Below are 20497 nucleotides of genomic sequence, written 5' to 3'. Positions count from 1 at the left end.
CCAACCCAGAAGTCCGTGTGAAAGAGCAATCAGACCAATCAGACGACGGAAGGGAAGAGTTCACACTGACAGGCAACTTCTCTTCCTATTTCCGGCATGACACTCGAGTCTGTCCCAAAATACGACTCCGGCGCACCCACATGGACTCGCATCAAGGGTCCCTAAAGTCTGCACTACATGATGTCATCAAAGTGTGGACTTTGAGGAGGACTACAAGTCTGGAGTGTGCCATTTGGGACAGGGCCTATATATGTATAATAAAGGCTAGATGTCTGACCCGCGCTGCTGGCCAATGGAGGTCGACGTCCGCACCTGCCGGCCATCTTACCTCAGACAGCTCACTCACTCGTAGCATTGTGTCGTAATGGTGCAAGTACTTTTAAATGACGATAACTTGCTCAATTTTCTATCGATTTTCAAACGGTTTGCTTTGTTATAAACGTCAGATATGTACCTATGACAATGCCTACTTATGAATAATTTTCATGAAACATGTTAAACCATCCATAATTATAGCCACGTTGATAACGGTTGTAAGAAACCAAACCATTTGAAAATCAGTAGAAAATTGAGTAAGATGGCCGCCATGTGATGACGTTAGAGGCTGCGCCGTAAGAAATCTAGCCTTTATTATACATATTTATGAGTAAATTTACAAATGAAGAAGAAGCAGCAGCTTGTTTTGTTTGATTTGAGAAGACCAGCAGTGATGGAGGTAAATAAACACCCACTTTTGTTGCAGTTTCACTTCTCAACTTGGACCAATCACAGCACTTGCAGTACGCGTAGAAAGGACGCATTGTTAAATTTGCGCAGGCTACAATACGCAGAGCTATGCAGAGCCTATGGCGTAGGAACCTACACACGACTATAAATTACACTTTCATGTCAGACCTCTAGACTATGTGAATGTCTTGTAGACACACTCCTTCTTGTTATGATGGCATTGTGCCCATCCCTAGAGCTGAACAACTGAGTTTGTTGGCACCGGGCAGATGTCCAACAGCGGCAGGCATGTATGTTCACTCGAGTGTGTTTATGTGCAATGTCGAGCCAGGTTTATAAGCATGGCACTCGATCTGGGTTCACCAGTTTCAGTTTCTTCACACACACAAGTTATTTGAGCAGGGCTACCGGTGATATGGGATCCCCGGTGGTGCCAGCACAGACACACAAACAAATATGCATATGTTGCTGACTGTAACACACAAACAAAGATGAAAGCTGATATGAATGTGTGGGTGAAGCAATGTTTGCTTCCTCAGCCATCTATCTTGTCTTCCCGGGGAGGACTCTGCGAGTGGTCGGGGTATTAAAGGTGTAATACAATCATCTCAGTGGAATGGATCAATCATTCTGCCCCTAGATCTCTTTCAATTGGCAGAAAAGTTCTCCCATCATGCAGACACAAACAGCATTTTGCATTTCTATTGTTGTTTCATTGACTGTTTTCTATCTATAAAACAGCAGGAGTAAGACCTGTTTCATTGATCAAATTCATCACAGCATGGCACCAAAACATGTTTTCTCATTTCAGAGTTATATTTTCTGTCATGTCCAATCCACTTTGTTCTGAAAGACCTTCTAGCCACTGCCTTAATTCTTCTAGCAAGCAGTGAGAATTAGACAGGACCACAAACCAGTTTTTGCCTAAAAAACAGACAGCATGCAAAAATAAGTGTAAACTGGTTTAATTTGATGAATTTTGGTCATACAAAAGTAGTTTTACAAAGGTAGTTTTCTAGTAGTCCATGTAGTTTTAAAAATACAGATGATACAGTATACAAAAAATCCATATAAATACACATGATGATCAAACATGTTTACAGAAATAATAATACAAACAATAATAATCGAACAAAAAATATGACTATTTTAATAGATAAGTTCTATTTAGGCGTCTACAGTAGGTTTTGCCCTCACAGCATCAGTTTCAAAACAGCAACATAATACTAATATAATTAAACCCAGGCATTATCAAGTGGGGTGGTGATTCAATATTTAAACATGCACATAATGTTAATGTGCAAAATCATTACTGGCAATTCATTTGGGAGCAAGCAGGTCATAAACGAGATTAATTTTCAGGTTGAATGGCTGAATAAGTTGTTAATTGGTTGAAAAGCAATTCTGGAGCAATAATCAACATAAATTTGTGCGTCGGGGAGGTCTAATACATGGCACAATAAAGCAGAATTATAGGCAATAAAATACCAGATTATTAAGTGGCTCATCACAAAAATATCATATTGCTGTGTATGAGATTTGTTTAATATAACTTACAGTACACCACTTGCCAAAAATACCCTATAAAACCCGAGACCTGCCATAGATAGACATACTGCCTTGTGCATTTCATTTATTTGTATAACCTCATCTCAGCCACTGAGGAGAGTGAAGCAGATTACTGTATGTCCAAATCCCCGTCTGAGCTTATGTTTGAGTCACATCTCATTGAAAACATTCGGTATAGTGTCTGTGTGACATTTATGTTTATAAAGATATAGCTGTGAAAAGTAGAAGGCCATGTTAGTAGAACACCACAGGTGACAGACAAGCATGTCAGTAATGTTAAGTGTTTTGCAGCTTTGTAAGATGACTCGTGTTGAAATGGTAATGTTATGACTCTTTTGAGGTCACTTAAAGCAAAGACATTTGTTTGGTCTAAATCTAATTGAAGGAATTTATATGGCCTGCACATATACTGTATACACACCCGTACAGATACATTCTTTCTTAAAGAGACAGCAGACGAATGGTCAGTGTTCAACAGGCACCACCTCTAATATGATTTGTAGTGATCTGTTTACAAAGTCTGGAAAAACAACAGAAATAAATATTATAAGCACATTATTTACATTTTACATTTCACAAAAATTGTCACTGAGGTACTTTGCGGTGGTACCTTTTTAAAAAGTACACTTTTGGTGCCTTATGGTGCTTTTCCGTTGCATAGTACCCCACGGTTTAGGTCGGGTCAGCTCACCTCACTTTGGCTTGGTTAGCTTTTCCATCGAGTTTAGTAACACTTCATAGTGGGAGGGATTATAGGCGTGTCGTTATGTATTTGCGCTGCCTACTGCTGTGACATCATACAAGTGAGAGGGTCGTTGTATATTCCCATACATTCATTTATCTCTTAGTCCGCCACAAAAATAAAAATTGACCACCACAAATAGATGTTTGCACATCGCGTTTATCACTACCTCGGTCTCACATGACAGTTTCTGTAAAAACATCCGTGGCGTCAGTCGACGCACTCTGCTGAGCCTCATTTAAGTTGCATTTAAGCATATATGCGGACGTGCGCATTATGAATGTGCCGTCACAAAATGCAAGTCTGGAAAAAACTGGTATGGTGTTCATGATTCTCAACCTGTGGATGTTTTTCATCACTAAAAAGGAGTTTGGGAACTTATAGCAGAGCACAGATGACAACAGGTTTGCTTGAGACAGCGCAAGCTAGCACGAAGGTAAAGCTAATCTTTTACATTTTAGCGATGAAGCTGGAAGTGACGATTCTCTCAGACCAGTCAATGATCTACAGTGTTTTCGCATCACATTTTGGTATCAACCCCCCCAACAGAGGTGGTACTCAAAAAGTATTGGGTACTACGTACTGCACCCAGTGGAAAAGTCCCCAAAAGTAAGCTGACCCAACCTAACCGTTGGGTACTATGCAATGGAAAGCACCATTAGAGGTTCATACAAGTACATACAAACATATCTGTACCTAAATGGTACATATTAGGGCCTTTTCTAAAGGTACCATCCAAGTGACAAAAATGGTTCAACTTTGTGTTTCCAAGAACGTAACACCTTGGTCACATAAATTATAAATTGCGCTACACCATAAAATTATTATCAATTAAACTGAAGAGAAAGGCTGATTTTCATGCATATTCAAAAGTTTTTTCATTTGCATTTATGTGACATCTGACCTGAGAATTGCAGGAACCATTTGGGTTTTTTCTGGAAGTGGATGAATATGTAGTACGCAGGGATGCCTGTAAGTGAGATGGCGAATCCAATGCCGGTATTCACTGGATCCGAATAAAGAGAAAGGAAAACCATGAAGAAACAAGTAAGAGAAAATAGAGCAGGGATGAAGATAGGGACCTAAGGGGAGAGATATAGAGATAAAAAGAAAATTCAGTACACTCTCAGAAAGAAAGGTCATTAATGGTACCTAATGTATACATATCTGTACCTAAATAGTACAGGGCCTAAAATGGGTACCTTCCTATTGACAGGTTTTGGGTGTACAGTATGTATTTTTCAGTTCAAACTACATAAATATGACCACAATTATGATACAGTTTTTACATTTTATCTTTAAGACAAATTGTTTGCATAATCTAGACTCATTTGTGTCATCACCATCTGGTGAGTTTACTTTGTATTTCTACTTTTCTTTAAAAATGATGTAAACATCCGTTCAAACCCAAGAGACATTATTATACAACTAAGAGTTGTTGTCAGTGTAAAAAGAACCTGGAAATCTTTGTAAGAGGTGTTTTTTATTGATTATCTGAACAAAGCTTAAGAGACGTGTTAAGGCCAACGACTTCACATCAGAATCATAAATTACTTCCTGTTTACACTCAATCCTTTTAATTATCTAGTGAAACTTGCAATAAGTATATGATTTACTGTCACAATCATGTCAGCTTTTATGTATTTTTGTCTTGTTTATTGTAATAGGATCGTGGCATTGCTACCTCTCTGTTATGATGTATTTTTAGGGAGCTATATTGACCTTGGTTGTGTGTGTGCTATGTGTTCCCCGGTTTTGATTCCGGCCCCGCCCCCTTGTATCTAATTAATGATTCATTATTAGTTACGCCTCTTACCTGTTTACCTTGATTAGTTTCCCTATTTAATGTCCTAATGTTTTTAATCTTGTGCTCATTCATTGTCTTCCATGTGTTTTGTACTTTTGTCATGGTTATTTTGCCTTGTTTGCTCCCTCGGGGGTTTTTTGTTGTTATTAAAACTTATTTGTGTTTAAAGCTGCTTGCGTTTGGGTTCTGTCTTAGAAAACCCTGACATTTGCATTTATCCATTTGGCAGACACTTTTATTCAAAGAGAATGGATTCAAGCTTCCGTATTTGGAATTTAGCCTTGACTTTGTTACTGCAATTCTCTATCAGTTGAGCTATGGGAAAACAACAGAAAAGTTGTGACTTTATGCTTCTGAAAACAAAATATCAGTTTGTTCAAGGTTAATTTACAGTATTGGGCAGTTTGGATCTTATCCAAAGTGACTTTCAGTTTACCAATTCCATATAAAAGCCCCCTGGAGCAAACTGAGATGAAGTGTCCTGCTTGTGGACACAATAACAAAGTGGCAGTGCACAGATCTTGATAGCTTTCACATATACCTTTCAGGTTCGTGGCACATCTCTACTATCCTACATCTTGAAATTAAACCCGTGTTTTAACATCAATTTCTAACCATTATGTTATATTAGCAAAGTATTAAATTTGAGATTTAATGTCTTGGGCTGGCAGCACACCACAATGAGTTACCTTAAAAGGTCGTGGCATTTCAGGCCGTGTGTAGCGCATGTAGATGAGCCCGACTACAACCACTCCGATGAACAGCCAGCGCATGAAACTCATGAAGTTCAGCAGGCTGTAAATGTCCCCTAAGAACAGGATCAATAATGTAACTGGATACTGAAAGAAAGCAAAGACAAGCACTTGACTTTACTTTCTGTATGCACAACACATGCAGACAAAAAATATACAAGCAAACACAAATGATTGATTAAAATTGTCCTATTAATATAAAGTTAGGTAAGTAAGGAATATTTCACAATGAGCCAATGAATTATTTGAAGATAATGCACACCCAAGGTGTTAAAGGTGTTACACAGTGGGTGCGCATCATTTATACCACGGTTGCAACAGACTTTGGTGGTTATTTTAAGACAATTGATAGCTCAGGTGTGTGTTTATCAAAAAAAAAAAAAAAAAATGCATACCTGTAGAACATTCTCAGCCAATTTGAATAAAACATTTAACAGCCCCATGAAATAAGAGAAAAACCTGACACTCTCTGTGAAATCCAGGCTAAAGTCTCAATTTAATAATAAAATGAGGAGCATTAATCATAGCCATAAAAGTATGAAAATAAGTATTGTGGGTTCCTTGCTGTAAATGAAAGATGTTGAAAAGTCAGTTATTACCCAAATGCCAAAGCTGTTACTTTTTATACAATGAAAATCGCAGAAGCCAAGAAAGTAAAAAAAAAAAAATCTGACATTTCTAATTATACTGCAATGCTCATTTTATGAAATTATATTCAAATGGCAGACAGATTTGTTTAACTTAAAAGCAGTACAGTTAACCACACATCTGTGCATATCTGACTCACCAATACAATCACAGCAGGTAATGGTGTGTGTCTGCGTATATGAATCATAGAGAGAACCTCAGGAAGCTGACCTTCTCGAGAGGCCACGTAGAACATTCTGTGGAGGACAACCAAAATTCATATTTTTTCTCGAGTAAATCAGAAATGTAAGCCAAGGCCTTCATAAACTAAAACCACCTCAAATATTTAATTCTGAAAGATTTGTTCCTAAAAAAAATTTTTTTTCAGTAATGTAAGACTATTACCTCGAAACGGCAAATAGGCCTCCGTTCATGGACCCAAAACAAGACAGAGCCACAAAAATGGGAACGGCATATGAGAAGTTTCCCATTAGCTTCTCTGCAAATGTCTGTTTGGCGAGGGGAAAGAGAAATGGACAGAAAGAAGAAAGAGGTAAAATGGGTTGAAGCTCATTTTATGAAACAAATACGAAAACAACATTGATCTTTCATTTTGAGGCTTGTTGGTGTATATGGATCTCCAGCGCAGTGAAAAGGCTTTATATTTGCCATAAAAGTGAGCTTGTAGAGAGACAAGCAAAGTGAAACAGGCTATAAATGAATGCATTACAGACGTCTAACAAGATGAGAAAGCTTTTAGAGTATTTCAGAGCCTAACGGGGGATCTCTGCACACGGACTCTGGTGCTGTCAGTTATTTGTGAGAGATATATGATTACTCCAGCTGAGAAACAGACATTCAGTGCCAGCGGCTTTATGTAATCACATTTCCTTCGCTGAGGAGGAAGGTGTTTACTATTACAGACACTACCATGAATGGCTTGGACGTACTTATGATACTAAATCCATTTCTATACTCTTTATCCCATCTCTATTCAATAAGGGGTTCACACATTTTTTGGTCTTTGTACTGTGCATCTTACGTCTCTATCAGCAATATAATTTTAGAATACGCTAAAGGGCGGTCACACTAGACTTTGAGCATGCAAATATTTTCAGATTTTACTGTAAATATGGGCGGGGAACGCTTTTTTAATATAAGTTATTTGGCTTCGTCCATTTTTGCTTTTCAGTAGAGAAAAGGGTCAGGTGTGACGTACTAATGTTCTACTTGTTGCATATCTCCAAGTAGAACACATTCGCAGTTCAGAGTTTGGTACACAGCAAAATATCTTTGCAAGAGCTTGGATTTGCGTGTCTGACACATTTGCATGCATATGAATTGAAGTCAATGGAACGAAAAGTGTACTTTGACCACCCCTGATGAAGCTGGGGGCAGGATGCGCATATTTACATATGGGCATGCATATTGAGGGTGTATTTTAACAATATAGCATTGGAGTTAATGTGCCTTTAAATGCGCCTTCTGTTCAATTGCGCTGCGCTGTGTCTAGTTGTATTTAATGCTAGAATAGGCGAAACTTTACTGCTGCAAGGGAAACCTATAGACTTGCATCTTGGTTGTGGAAAAAGAATGGCCTTTGTTGGTGATATTGCCAAAGTTTTTGAGATAAATAGAGCAACTTGCCACAGCTACTGCATCTGAGGCCAGCACCTCCTCTGCAGTCAAAATTGTGAGATATGCCACATTTGTCAGTGTAAAACAAATTGTTATTATCGCCATGGAGATGCAGATGGCAAGGGGTACTGTCCTGTGGAGTAAAAAATAACATCTAAATCACTGTGTTCACCATGACACTGTAAAGACTAAGCCTTACATAAAATATGTGTACTTAAAGTTCATTTTTAAGTATACTGTATGCATATTTCAAAGACAGAATTGTTTGAAGGATGCAACCTCCTTCTGAGGCTTTATCCTTTGAAGAATGAGTCCTTCGGACAATGCTTCCTTTAGAGGCTGCGTCTTTAGAACAGCGATTCCCAAACTTTCTTTCCTGCACACCCCGTTCTATGTCCCAACTGGGTTGGCGCACCCCCAAACCCCACAAATAAAAAAATAAAACAAACACAACAAAGCTTTGTTTTCTCGCCATAAAGACTCATGTTTAATCATATGCAGATAACCAGGGGCCGGTTGCACCAGCCGGACGTAAATAGGTTGGGTGTTAGTCCTACGTCGGGCTTAGCTAAGTCCGGCATTATGAAAAATATTTACGCCTGTTGCATTTGAAACTACGAACCAGACGTAGCTACGCTCAGCGTTGATGAGGCGCGCCCCCTTGTATGCGTTTAACCGCTGTGATATTTAGACGCCATTCAAGTTTACTACGTTAAAAAAACGTACACTTACTGCCGCCAGCTAATACATGACATATGAGAGCTTTCCTCATGTTTACCAGTGCGCTTTCCCTTATGCGTGCGTCACGTGCAGACCCATCAAACACATTTACGAAAGCCTTTATTGTTTGCACAAAAGGTATAATAGTTTGCAGATTCATAACAGCTCAAGTTTCAAACTAAATTAAACGAAAGCTTTTAATAAGTTCTCTACAGTGTTTTGGAAGCATTTATGTATTTTATTATGTAATTCATTGGCGGTCTCTCTACCATGCATGAAAGCACATTACTCGCGTATCCTGATCATTAGACGCGTCCATGATTCATCACATTTCATTATTTCTATTTTTGCCATAGAAAAAAGTCTCTCTCTCTAATTGGTCCCTCTCCTCCTTCGTGACTAACAACTTTATCATAAGACGTCCCACTTGACAGTTTCCCTAATTTCAGCCAGTTGAGCATATTTATAATATGTATGAAATGAATGAAATGAGTTGACACGCATTTAGCGGCTGCAGTGCATAACAGAAGAGCAGTGCGTAGTATTGTTTTTAATTTAAAATAAAAGCAATTACAAAGGAAATGTTCATGTTTTTTTATTCATTTATTCATTCATTGTATTGAAAAATCTCACTTAAAGACCAGACCACCATTACATTTTTCCTCTCGCGCACTCCCTGGAGGTAGCTTACGTACCCCTGGGGGTGTGCGTACCACACTTTGGGAATCCCTGCTTTAGAAGACTGCTTTGAAGGTTGCGTACTCAAAAGGAATATTTCTTCAAAGGATGCAGCCTTTGAGCGTCACATCCTTAAAAGGATGCAACCTCCGAAGGACGCATCCTTCAAATGACTTTGTCTTCAAAGAATGCATCCTTCGAATGATGCAACATTCAAGGCATGCAACCTCCAAAGGACGTATCCTTTGAAGAATGCAGCTTCCGAAGGTCGCATCCTTCAAATAATGCAACATCCGAAGGACACATCCTTTAAATGACTCTGTCTTCAAAGAATCCATCCTTCAAATGATGCAACATTCAAAGGATGCAACCTCCAAAGGACATATACTTTAAAGAATGCAACCTCCGAAGGACGCATCCTTCAAATGACTCTGTCTTCAAAGAATGCATCCTTCAAATGATGCAACATTCAAGGGATGCAACCTCCAAAGGACGTATCCTTTAAAGAATGCAGCTTCCGAAGGTCGTATCCTTTAAAGTATGCAGCTTCCGAAGGTCGCATGCTTTAAAGAATGCAGCTTCCGAAGGTCGCATCCTTTAAAGAATGCAGCTTCCGAAGGTCGCATCCTTCAAATGATGCAACATCCAAAGAATGCAACCTCCAAAGGACATATACTTTAAAGAATGCATCCTTCAAAGGATGCAACCTCCGAAGGACACATCCTTCAAATGACTCTGTCTTCAAAGAATGCATCCTTCAAATGATGCAACATTCAAAGGATGCAACCTCCAAAGGACATATACTTTAAAGAATGCATCTTCTGAAGGTTGCATCCTTCAAATAATGCAACATCCAAAGGACGCATCTTTCAAATGAATTTGTTTTCAAAGGATGCATCCTTTGGAGGCTGCATCCTTTGAGGCATCCTTTGAAGGATGCAACCTTTGGAAAACAAATTCATTTGAAAGATGTGTCATTTGGATGCATGGATTTTGGATGGATAATTTTTGTAAGGGAAATGTAACCTGACTATATTACTGACCTCTCAGGATTCTCCACCTCCTCTGTCACAAAATTTAGGTAGAACCTGTTGAGTCAAACAATGTCACACATGAAGAGTTTGGTTCCAAAACGCAATAAATGCCATTTAAAAAAATTGAGTTACTGTCAAAATCAGTATTATATCATGTCAGTATTTAAAAGTAAATTCTTAATTTCATGCAAAATCCAATATCTGCCATGTTATTCTGTCATCTTTTCTCACTTTTTCCCCGAAAGGCAATAAACGCCACTCCTCCTTTTCTGCAGAATGCAATAAATCCGCTCCACAAATTACAGCACACTATTACTCGCATTGTAAACAAACAATGGTAGTTTTCCTCATCTACTTTGTACTTCGTGATCAACAAACAGAACAAAATAATACTTTAATGGCATTGATAAACCTTTGGTGGTTTTCTCTGATGTTAAGCGACGACGAAGTATAACCGCAGCAATGACTATGACAAAGTAAGTGTTTTGGTTAATGTCATTAATGTTTATTTTTTTAATTAGTGTATACCACTGTTCATAGAAAACATGTGTTTGGATTTGTTTGGAATCAGGAAATGGGCTTACCAGCCAGCATATGCGTACATCCCTGAGTAGAATGCTAGTGGAAGTCCGGTCAGATCTACAGTGTTGACCTGAAATGCATTCTCAAAATTTTTGGTCTCTCCTGCAAATGCGCCCAGATTAAAACAATTAGCATTACATAACTGCAATATGACGTTGATTAAAGTAATCACCACTGAAACACATATACCTTTGAAGAGATGGTATAGCCCTGGAACAATGATGATGGCAATAACTAACAGCTTGCAGAACGTGAGGAAAACCTGGATTCTGGCAGTCCAGCTTACACTCATGCTGTTTATGTACATTACAGCAGCTGCAAAACAATAGCTCTCGGTTAAAATTACACACATTGAGCAGAATGTAAAGGCAGATGATCATAAACATTGTGATCAGAATTTAGCTATAAGTTTGTTCTTACTGATCCCGATTGCTGTGGCCAATTTGACACCAATCTCAGGGACTCCACATGGCATAAAGATGGGCTCTAAAATATAGCGGCCAAATGCCAAACCAATCACAGCGATCCCTGTAGGTCTTTAGGAGAAAACAATGGTTTACGTTAATGCATTTGACAGACACCTTTTTCCAAAGCAACCTATAGTACATCCAGTCAGTATGTGTTCTCCCTTGGATTCTGGTAATGGAACCCATGAACTTTTGCACTGCTAATGCAATGCTTTATGAACTTAGCCACATGGTTGTTTTTCAATCTTTGTATAAGCAATATATTTCGAAAGCACCCAGATTTATCCCACTAAAATACCCTGATGCCTCTGCCTGAATCTTTCCCATGAGGATGATTTTTCCTCATTTATATGAAACAAATACAGGTACAAGTTAGTTTTGGCAGTACCGGTTCATATTGATACATATTGCTAAATCCAACACATGATCCTTTGTGTGATAGTCTGTAGCAAATGCAACGATGTCGTTTTCATTGTCACAAGTTACTTTATCTCTGACTTTTATTCGGTGTCTACTTGAGCCTAGAAGTAATATTGAGAAATAACCTTCATAGTGAAGGGTGCGCGTGTATTTATTCGAAATGGTGGATGGATTGTGAATGTTTATTTTGACTGTGCCCCAGAGAGCTGAAGATGAAGATGGAGGATGAAGTGGGCTTTACTGACCTTATGGCAATCATGTCTACCCACAATCTCACAAAAGCCATTTGCGGACCGAACGCCTCCAGAATGTACGTGTAATGACCACCAGATTTTTTAATACAGGTGCCCAGTTCAGCATAGCACAGAGCGCCTGTGAATAAGAATCAAAAGATAGACTTAGCTGAAAAACTGAACAAAAAAGTCGACACACAACACCTGGACAATATTCCAGGTTAAGTCAGTTTATTCAGACCAGCTATTCTCTGTCTGCGAGGGCAGTTACACAAGCTCTTCAAAGGTTCTGTACAGTTTAATGCCTAATGAATGAATACGCTGTTCAAATCAAAGCCTGTTTCACTCACGGCCCTTGACTATTGAGCTTCAAAAGGTAAATGTGAAGAGAGCTTTAAAATACCTCTGCACCAGCGAGAAAAAGGCAAAACAGTGCAGATTTAAGGTCTCTCTGAGAGAAATTGTGAATGAATGGGCAGAGTTTTTTTTTAAATGGTGGCTCTGCTTTTCCTCGTAGCCTGCAGGCAACAGCACACAACAGAAATCTGACAAGTGTGAAATGACTCCTGAAGTACACATGAATACACACACTATCAAACAATGTTCTTCTACACACAAACTAATTCCTCTTCAGCACACACAAACACCAAGCCGTCAACCTCCAAAGTGTCAGAATGTGGTCTTTTTGTCAACAAAGAACCGCGTTAGACAATATCAAGCTCTGCACAGACGCAAACTCACTCTCACACATTAAATGGCCATCCTGCAATGCAGTGACCCTTCATTTAAAAGCTGAAATTGTTGCTTATTACACGGCTCTCTGGAATGCCAAAATGGTCAGTTGAGACATTTGCAGGTTCGTTCTTTTCAAATAATAACCGCTCCAAAGTAATAACGCATAGCCGGTACTACTTGTACGATTTAAATCGCTCCGCGCCAATAAAGATTACTGTTTGGCGCCATCTTGTGACAAACACTGGACAACCACAACATTTTGACATTAATTTTAACATGTACTGAAAAAACTAAACATTTAAACAGTGGATAAAAGAACGAACAACGACAAGACAGAGAGCTTACTGAGACTGAACTTGACAAAATAGAGCATGACAGCTACGAAGCCAACACACAAAAAAATACATAATGGGCATTAAAACTTCTCAAAGACTGGCTAAAAGAGAAAAAAATGGAGACAGACAAGTATGAAGCAGAGAATCTTAATAAGGTATTACGATCATTTTATGCATCTGTGCAAAGTTTCGCGGAAGGATAAAATTTTTAATTTAAAACAAATATGCCAATAAAATGTTTTAAATTCATATTCATGTCCAGTTTTTTTCTTATGTGGCAAGTAGCCGTGTAATAAGCGGGATAATGTAGAGGCAGCCGGTAGTTATCGGGAAATAAGCCCCTTCAGTGTGATACAAGACCCTGCCTCTACATTATCCCTTACTTAGTGACCATAGGAACGAATTTGAGGCTGAATTGTGATTACCCATTATTTAGACCAGGGGTCTCCAACGTGGTAGCCCGTACAGAGTCTATGAGGTGCCCGCCAATGCACATTCTATTAATAATCTCAATTTTAATATTTATTTATTACATATTTTTATATTAGCTTGGCTTGGTTTACCTATGTTTACATTTTAAACAATAGGGGTGCGCGGGCAAAAACTAATGCAGGGTTAGTTGTAACATGGACTGTTTACATTGTTTCACAAGGTTGAGCGTTTAGGTTTTCTGGGATTTTTGTCATATTAATCAGTGTCTTGTTGACTAAAACATAGCATCGTTTTGAAATATGTCTGCAGCTCTTAGCAACTTTTTTGGTGGGCTTGAAAATTTTTTCACCCAGTTAGGTTAATTGTGATGCTGTGTTACAACTAACCCCTCAGCACTTATGATATAAAAAACGCTAGCGTAATTCTTGCCGTTGTTTTACATAGGCTACACGCAAATGATTGCTGGCTGCCAACAAAATAAATGTGCCTGTCTTATCAAAAATCGAGTGTCAAATTTATTTTTGTTCATATTTTATTCATTGATTGAATAAGGTCACGTCAAAGATTGAAATCATAATAAAATGAATGGAACAGATTTTGATGCTCATTATCTCAGAATTTGATTTTGAAACTGTAATATGGTTATTACAGACATATAATATGGTTATTATATCACATAATCACAATTTTTTTTTTTTGCTCACATATTTAGACATTTGTATCCATTTATAATTGAACCATTGTTAGAAAAGGGCTGGATGAATAAATACAGTGTGGATACCTGTCTATTATGGACAGATATATAAACAATATCCACTTCAAATACATAGACAAAATAGTATTGAAATATTTTCCTGCAAACTTAATTTTTAGCAAGTGTTACAACTAACCCCCTGCCTGTTACAATTAACCCCACCTATGGGGTAAGTTGTAACATTTGCACTTCTGTCATGTTTGGTGTAATTGTACAAGAATGGTAAGTAATAGAAACAAACTTTACATTTGTAGCAGAGATGTGTGGGTTTTTTGTGTAAAAATATAATTAATCAAACTCAATTTTTTTTTTTTTTTTTTTTGAATGATTGAGCCAAAACCAAAAAGCGTTAGGTTGTGCCCCGCTCTCCCCCACTAAAACATCAATAAGTAAAATAAAATAAAATCAACAAGTTAAAAAAAAAGTTTTGAGTAGACTCAAAAAGTAGCACTCCAGATTAGTTTTATTCATTGTGGTAGCACTTGCTCACAAAAAGGTTGGAGACCCCTTATTTAGACTATATAGTCATGTTGTTTATATTGCAGAATATATGGTATATATTACACTGTGAGAAAAGTGTACTGCACATTTTCTGTCGCTGGGGTGGAACCCTTAAAGGTTCATTTTTGTACCTTTATGGGTACAGTATACAAAAAATGTTTAGGGGTATAATATTTTACCCTAAGGACCTATTGTGTACCTTAAGGAACAATTTTGTACCAGTTAAATTGTATGGGTACAAAACAGTTAAATGTTCTCTTAAAGGTGTTCTCTCAACGCGTGCGTCAGCCAATCAGTTCGCCTTATGCAAATAACCTACTGCGAGCTAGCCAATTACATTTATGCAAGACCGGAGCATGTGTTGCGGCCACTGTGATTGGCTGTTGGCCACATTTCAGACAAGCCCTCCATCAAGCGTAAACGCCTCTGCATGAATGTAACGTTAGGGTTTCATCCTATAGTGACAGAAACAGTACAGTTTTGTACCTTTCTTCTAACAGTGTACTATTTTTGGATTGTGGGAAGCTAGTGCATTGTCATTTCACATAAATTTTATCTAAGTCATTTACAGATTCTCTTGTGAAACATCGTTGCAGTTTGATGTAACAGAGTAATAAGCTACAATTCTGGAATGTGTTTGTGGTTTTTTGTAACCACATAAAGTATTTCTTCAGGTATATAAATCCACTCTGACATGGGTTATTAAATGCGGTTTTCACAGGTGTTGCATAACATCCCTGATAATTATGAAATAGCTATTAGTAACATTGCACGTCTTAAGCAAGGCAGTGCTTTCCATAAACTATATAAATAAATGACGCAGCATAGTCCATCCTGCCAAAAGAACTTTGGGAGAATTACCAGAGACAGATTTTTAAAACCAGGTGTAAAAGGCTAGATGTGATTGCAGTTCTCTCTCATTTTCTCTTCATCTCTGTGACTTCTAGTTATTTAAGAAAAGCAAATTAAAGGAGACCAAACAAACAGATATGCAATGAGCAGCTGTGAGGGTGGAAGAGCAGCCTGACCCTTTATGAACACGTGTGAGCACGTCAGTCGGGTGAAGGGGTCTGACCTAATGAATGAAACGTAAGAAGCCATGTGAGTTACATCATCTCGCAAATTTTCAAGCCGGCTTGTGTACATTACAGTTTTTATTCCAACTAATATACAACTGTTGATTATATCAAGAAGTAAAAAGTTTTTTGGTTCACATAAGATTTTAAGTAATAGTAAGTCATTTGTCAAAACGGGGTTATCTGAGTGTCAGGCAAAAGATAAACAAGATGTGTGAGAACATGTGCACATGTTAGCATGTTTGCATACATCCAGGTAGGTGTGTGTGCACGTGTGTGTGTATGTGTGTGTGCGTTATTTCAATAACACTCACCAAACAGAGAGAGAATCCCGCATGCAACCCATACCACAAGTGACATTCCCACACTGCCAGAGTTCTTCAGAATTCCCTTTGGAGAGATGAATATTCCCGCTCCAATGATTGTCCCAATAATAATAGAGATTCCTCGGAGCAGGGTCACCTTTTTCCGGAGTTCTACCTTCTCCTCTGAGGTTTCAGCATGGGGGTTTCCACTTGCTTCACTTTGTCCAAAATTGCTCGGAGGTGAAACCCCCTTGAGACTTGGAACAGACACATTCTTTCTGGGCATCTTATTTACGAACTCCTGCACACATTCACACGCTATTTTACACACACACACACACAGCTCACAGTTTATATAGTAACGCAACAGTGTGCCACAGAGAGGCCAGAATGAAAGGTGTTCTCACGGCACAAAGATGAACAAACTTCTGATACACTGTCATGAGTCTAAAGCGATGTTAAATAGCCTCTCCCTGCTCTTTATCTCTCTCATGCTTTTCTACTGTCTAAAACACTCCCCCTTTTACTCTTTCATTGTGTTTTCTTTTCTTCCTCTTTTTTTTTTTTGCTCTTGTCCTGTAATTATGCGTCTATGGCATAATGTGTGAGTAAAAGGGGCGTGTCGTGCCTCAATGACGTTCCTCAATGACGTGTCTCATAGACGGTTGTGTAGTAGCCCTGAGTCATGATGCCTCAGCAAATGTTTTTTCTCACTTTCCTCAAGGCATATGCTAAGCACAAAAAAACACCATACTGTACACTGCTTTTGTGACTTCTGTGAAATAGGTCACATTACACAACTCTGGCTTCCCCCTCTCTCTCGCTCTTTCTCTCTCTCTCTCTCTCTCTCTCTCTCTCTCTCTCTCTCTCTTTTCTAAGGCAAATTCACAGCACTTGTTAAGAACGTGTGCTGAATTTCAAGTGAGTGGAGTACATCGGACTGATGCAAACTCATGCATTGTGAACCGATTGTTTGATCGTTTCGTCATACTTTCTTAATGTTGACATAAGGTGTGAAATTTAAAATAAGTCAAACTATGTACAGTATCTCAGGCATTAGTTATTGTACACGCATGGATGTATTCAGACAGAGCTCTACCAAGCCGGATCCAGTGTTCTGTAAACTAGAATGAAGAGGAAACCTGATGTAATATTACATCAGATCAGACTCTCAGCTAGGATGTATTCACTCTTTTGAAACCTTTTCTTCACAGCTTTACACAGCCATGCTATATAGCCTGAAACACACATTTACATAAAGTTTATGTCTCTATATTTACTGTTTGATTAATTTTGGCTATGCAAAGATTCCTTGTTGGGTGTACCTTTGTGATTATTTTGTCATTTGTAATGGCATAATTAATATATTATTATTCCTGTAATTTTTAATGTGCGCTATAACATTCAAGTTTTCATTATTTGCGTATTTGCACTATGGCATACTATAGAAACTTTGTTACAAATTGTTTCTATTGAATACGTTAAGTCTCTGTAAATTACCTTTTACTATTGCATATTTTTATTGGATATTTTTACTTTTTATTTTAATTCGTACTGTACCTAATTTTTACTTACAAAGGTACATAATAAAATTATGAATCTTATATTGTGAAATGGTGCTGATTTCCTTACTAAAAAGCCTATTAAGTTTTGACAGACTTTTGTATTATTGCAAAAAATTTAAAATGTACTTTCGGTTCTAAGATAAGTTCATTTATTTATAGAACGCATTTAAAATCAGCCACAAGACGGACCAAAGTGCTGAACATAAAAATCAAACCATAAACACATAAAACAGAAAGAAAAAACAAATAAATTTAAAACCAAAAGAATGACATCTAAACAATACGGAAGACATTCAAATGTCATGAACACACTATTTGGTTTAAACATTTATAAATATAATGTCATATATGCTAGTAAAAAAAGTATTTTGTAGGCCAACCATGGAAGTTACCTGCCGCTGATACCCTTACTAAAAAGCCTATTTATTTTACATAGACAAGATTATCGCGAAAAAAAATAAGTTTTTGTGTTTAACAAATGTTTTGACACTTATGACACAGATTATTACAAATGTTATGAATTTTGAAGTAAATGCATATACTAGAAATGTAAAAAGACACATTTTGACCTTTAAATTCATAAAAGGGAATAACAAACCTGCAAATGTTGCGACTGGCCAATCAGAATCAAGCATTCCAATGAGGCGTGTAACAGTTTATTTAAAGGTCACGCTTTTTCTGATCCCATTTTGTAAACCCTAGTTAGTGTGTAATGTTGCTATAATAGCATAAACAATACCTGTAAAATGATAAAGCTTAAAGTTCACTGTCAGGCGATATATTTTCTTTAACAGAATTCACCTTTCAAAGCCTACAGCGAACGGCCGGTTTGGACTACAGCCCTCAACTTCCTGCTTTAATGACGTCAGTAGAACAGTTTTTTTGACTAAACTCTACCCACAGGAATACATCAGTCGCCAGCTAAGCTAACGGCAAGCTAAACTTCTGTCGAATCATAACACACTAAACAAACTACACAATCAGAAGTTGTTATTTATTTCTGAAGGAGGAACTTCATAGAACAAGGAAGACATCAGCCTGTTTTTTTTGGACAGTGAAAACAACGGTATAGACATAGGTAAATTGTATGAAAAATAACGCGTTTTTTACACATGAACATGAACACATGTTATATTGCGCACTGTAAACACAAACAAAGCTTTAAAAACACAGAAAGAGCAGGACCTTTAATAAATTAACATTGGGGGAAAATGCTTTTAATTCCTAATTTCAGAAGTATGACACCTGTCACTCTTCTGTCGGTGTGCATATATGACATACTATATAGAATGTGTGTGTAAATGTGTATATTTCTTTAGAAAAATTAACACATCCACAAACGGGGAATTTGAAGGGTTGTGCAATTTTCGAGACACAAAGAGACAAACCGCAAAGGGAGATTGTGAAAGTAAAAAAATATCTACCATATTTCCAGCACATTTTTTTAGAACTGACTCCAAAAAGATGACCTTTATTTCTTGCACATGCTTCCTGTTGCTGAAAAGAGATCGGCAAGAAGGGATATATTCTCTCCTGCACAGTCCAATAAACTATAACACAATAAAGGGATGAAGAAATCAGCATGGGGCAGAAAGAGTCAACAGAACACACAGGAACATGTATCAGTTCTTCAAATCTTTATCTGTAAGAGAACAGGTTTGTATTCCACACCACACAGCTCAACATACACAATCTCCAGAACAAAGGAGACTATATCTATTCATTTTGTTATTAAACTCACTTTATCCTTCTATAGAAGTATATTTATAGACGATTTTAGCAGTAACAACATAAACAAACGGCTTTTGTGGAACAAACGTAACTTCTGGTAAACTCCACAAAGAATCAATAACAATAAAGTCCTTTAAAAGTACTTTATTTCTGATAACAAGCTAAATAAACAACAAGTAGGATACCATAGTTCATATTTCATAGCTTAAGCGTATAAAAAAACGACACTGAGCTAGCATTACTGTGTAAAATGTGTACTATAATAAAATGTTAACTACAAACCGGCTGCCAAACCTCCCATAGCAGTGATCCATGATTGCCGTCTACCCTCATCCATTATTTTCAATGAGGTATTTGTTCCAGAGTTTAGTTTAGACACTAGTCAGACCATTAAACAAACAGAGACCGGAAGTAAAGTTCCGAACAGATGCGTAACCGTGACAACGCACGTGCGTCCAATGAAACCGTATATAGAGCATCTTATGAGTATCTTTAAGTACAGCAAATCTCTCATACCCTCTTCAGAGAAGTAAGCAAGAAAATACCATCCAGATAATCCAGTGTCCTTTATCTGTAATGGGTTGTGTACTTCAGTCTAGCTAAAGGGGAGAAATGTAAAAGAGGTTAAATGATCTCCTCTCTATAGATTCATTCAAAGCAGGCAGCGAAAATAAGTGAGCGATCAAACCTATCTTCACCCTCAAAATGCTGAAAACTTCCTATATAAAAGAAGCCGCAGGCGTTTATCCAAACATCCTTTAATCTCTCATCTCTCTCTCTCTCGTGTGTGTATCAGGCTGTGAGGCTTGAGGAAAACTTGTGGACCAGTTACCACCCTTTATTATTTCACTTGTTCACTTTCTATCAGAAGCTATGCCTAGACCAGCTTTAGATATCTCTTTCAAATAATCATATTAACTAATTATTTACCCATTATCTTTTCAAATCCTGTCACATTGCATGTAAGTAAAGCAGTTTGCTCATATGACTCATTAACATCAGACAGAAATTTAATACAACTTGAGAACGCTGTGTAATTTAAAAATAAGGGTGCTTCATGATCCAATA

The 20497-nt window shown here is 37.7% G+C and overlaps 1 protein-coding gene and 1 long non-coding RNA gene across 2 annotated transcripts in view; one reads left to right on the top strand and one right to left on the bottom strand.

Moving 5' to 3' along the window:
* Positions 1 to 20497, top strand: part of LOC135758823 (uncharacterized) — a 137454-nt gene that overhangs the window by 104057 nt on the left and 12900 nt on the right. The window lies entirely within an intron of this gene.
* Positions 1676 to 16669, bottom strand: slc7a11 (solute carrier family 7 member 11). The gene is made up of 12 exons (XM_065273483.2): positions 16143 to 16669; positions 12008 to 12134; positions 11296 to 11411; positions 11065 to 11190; positions 10878 to 10977; positions 10303 to 10347; positions 7871 to 7994; positions 6629 to 6732; positions 6384 to 6480; positions 5534 to 5683; positions 3942 to 4119; positions 1676 to 2815 (listed from the first exon to the last, which is right to left on the bottom strand). Exons 1-12 carry the CDS (start codon positions 16417 to 16419, stop codon positions 2760 to 2762), a joined length of 1500 nt encoding a protein of 499 aa, XP_065129555.2. The 5' UTR covers positions 16420 to 16669; the 3' UTR covers positions 1676 to 2759.

The sequence above is a fragment of the Paramisgurnus dabryanus genome, chromosome 16 (assembly GCF_030506205.2).
Source record: "Paramisgurnus dabryanus chromosome 16, PD_genome_1.1, whole genome shotgun sequence".
NCBI classification, from domain to species: domain Eukaryota; kingdom Metazoa; phylum Chordata; class Actinopteri; order Cypriniformes; family Cobitidae; genus Paramisgurnus; species Paramisgurnus dabryanus.
The sequence above is the reverse complement of the archived record's forward strand: the minus strand, read 5'-3'. Positions and strand labels throughout refer to the sequence as shown.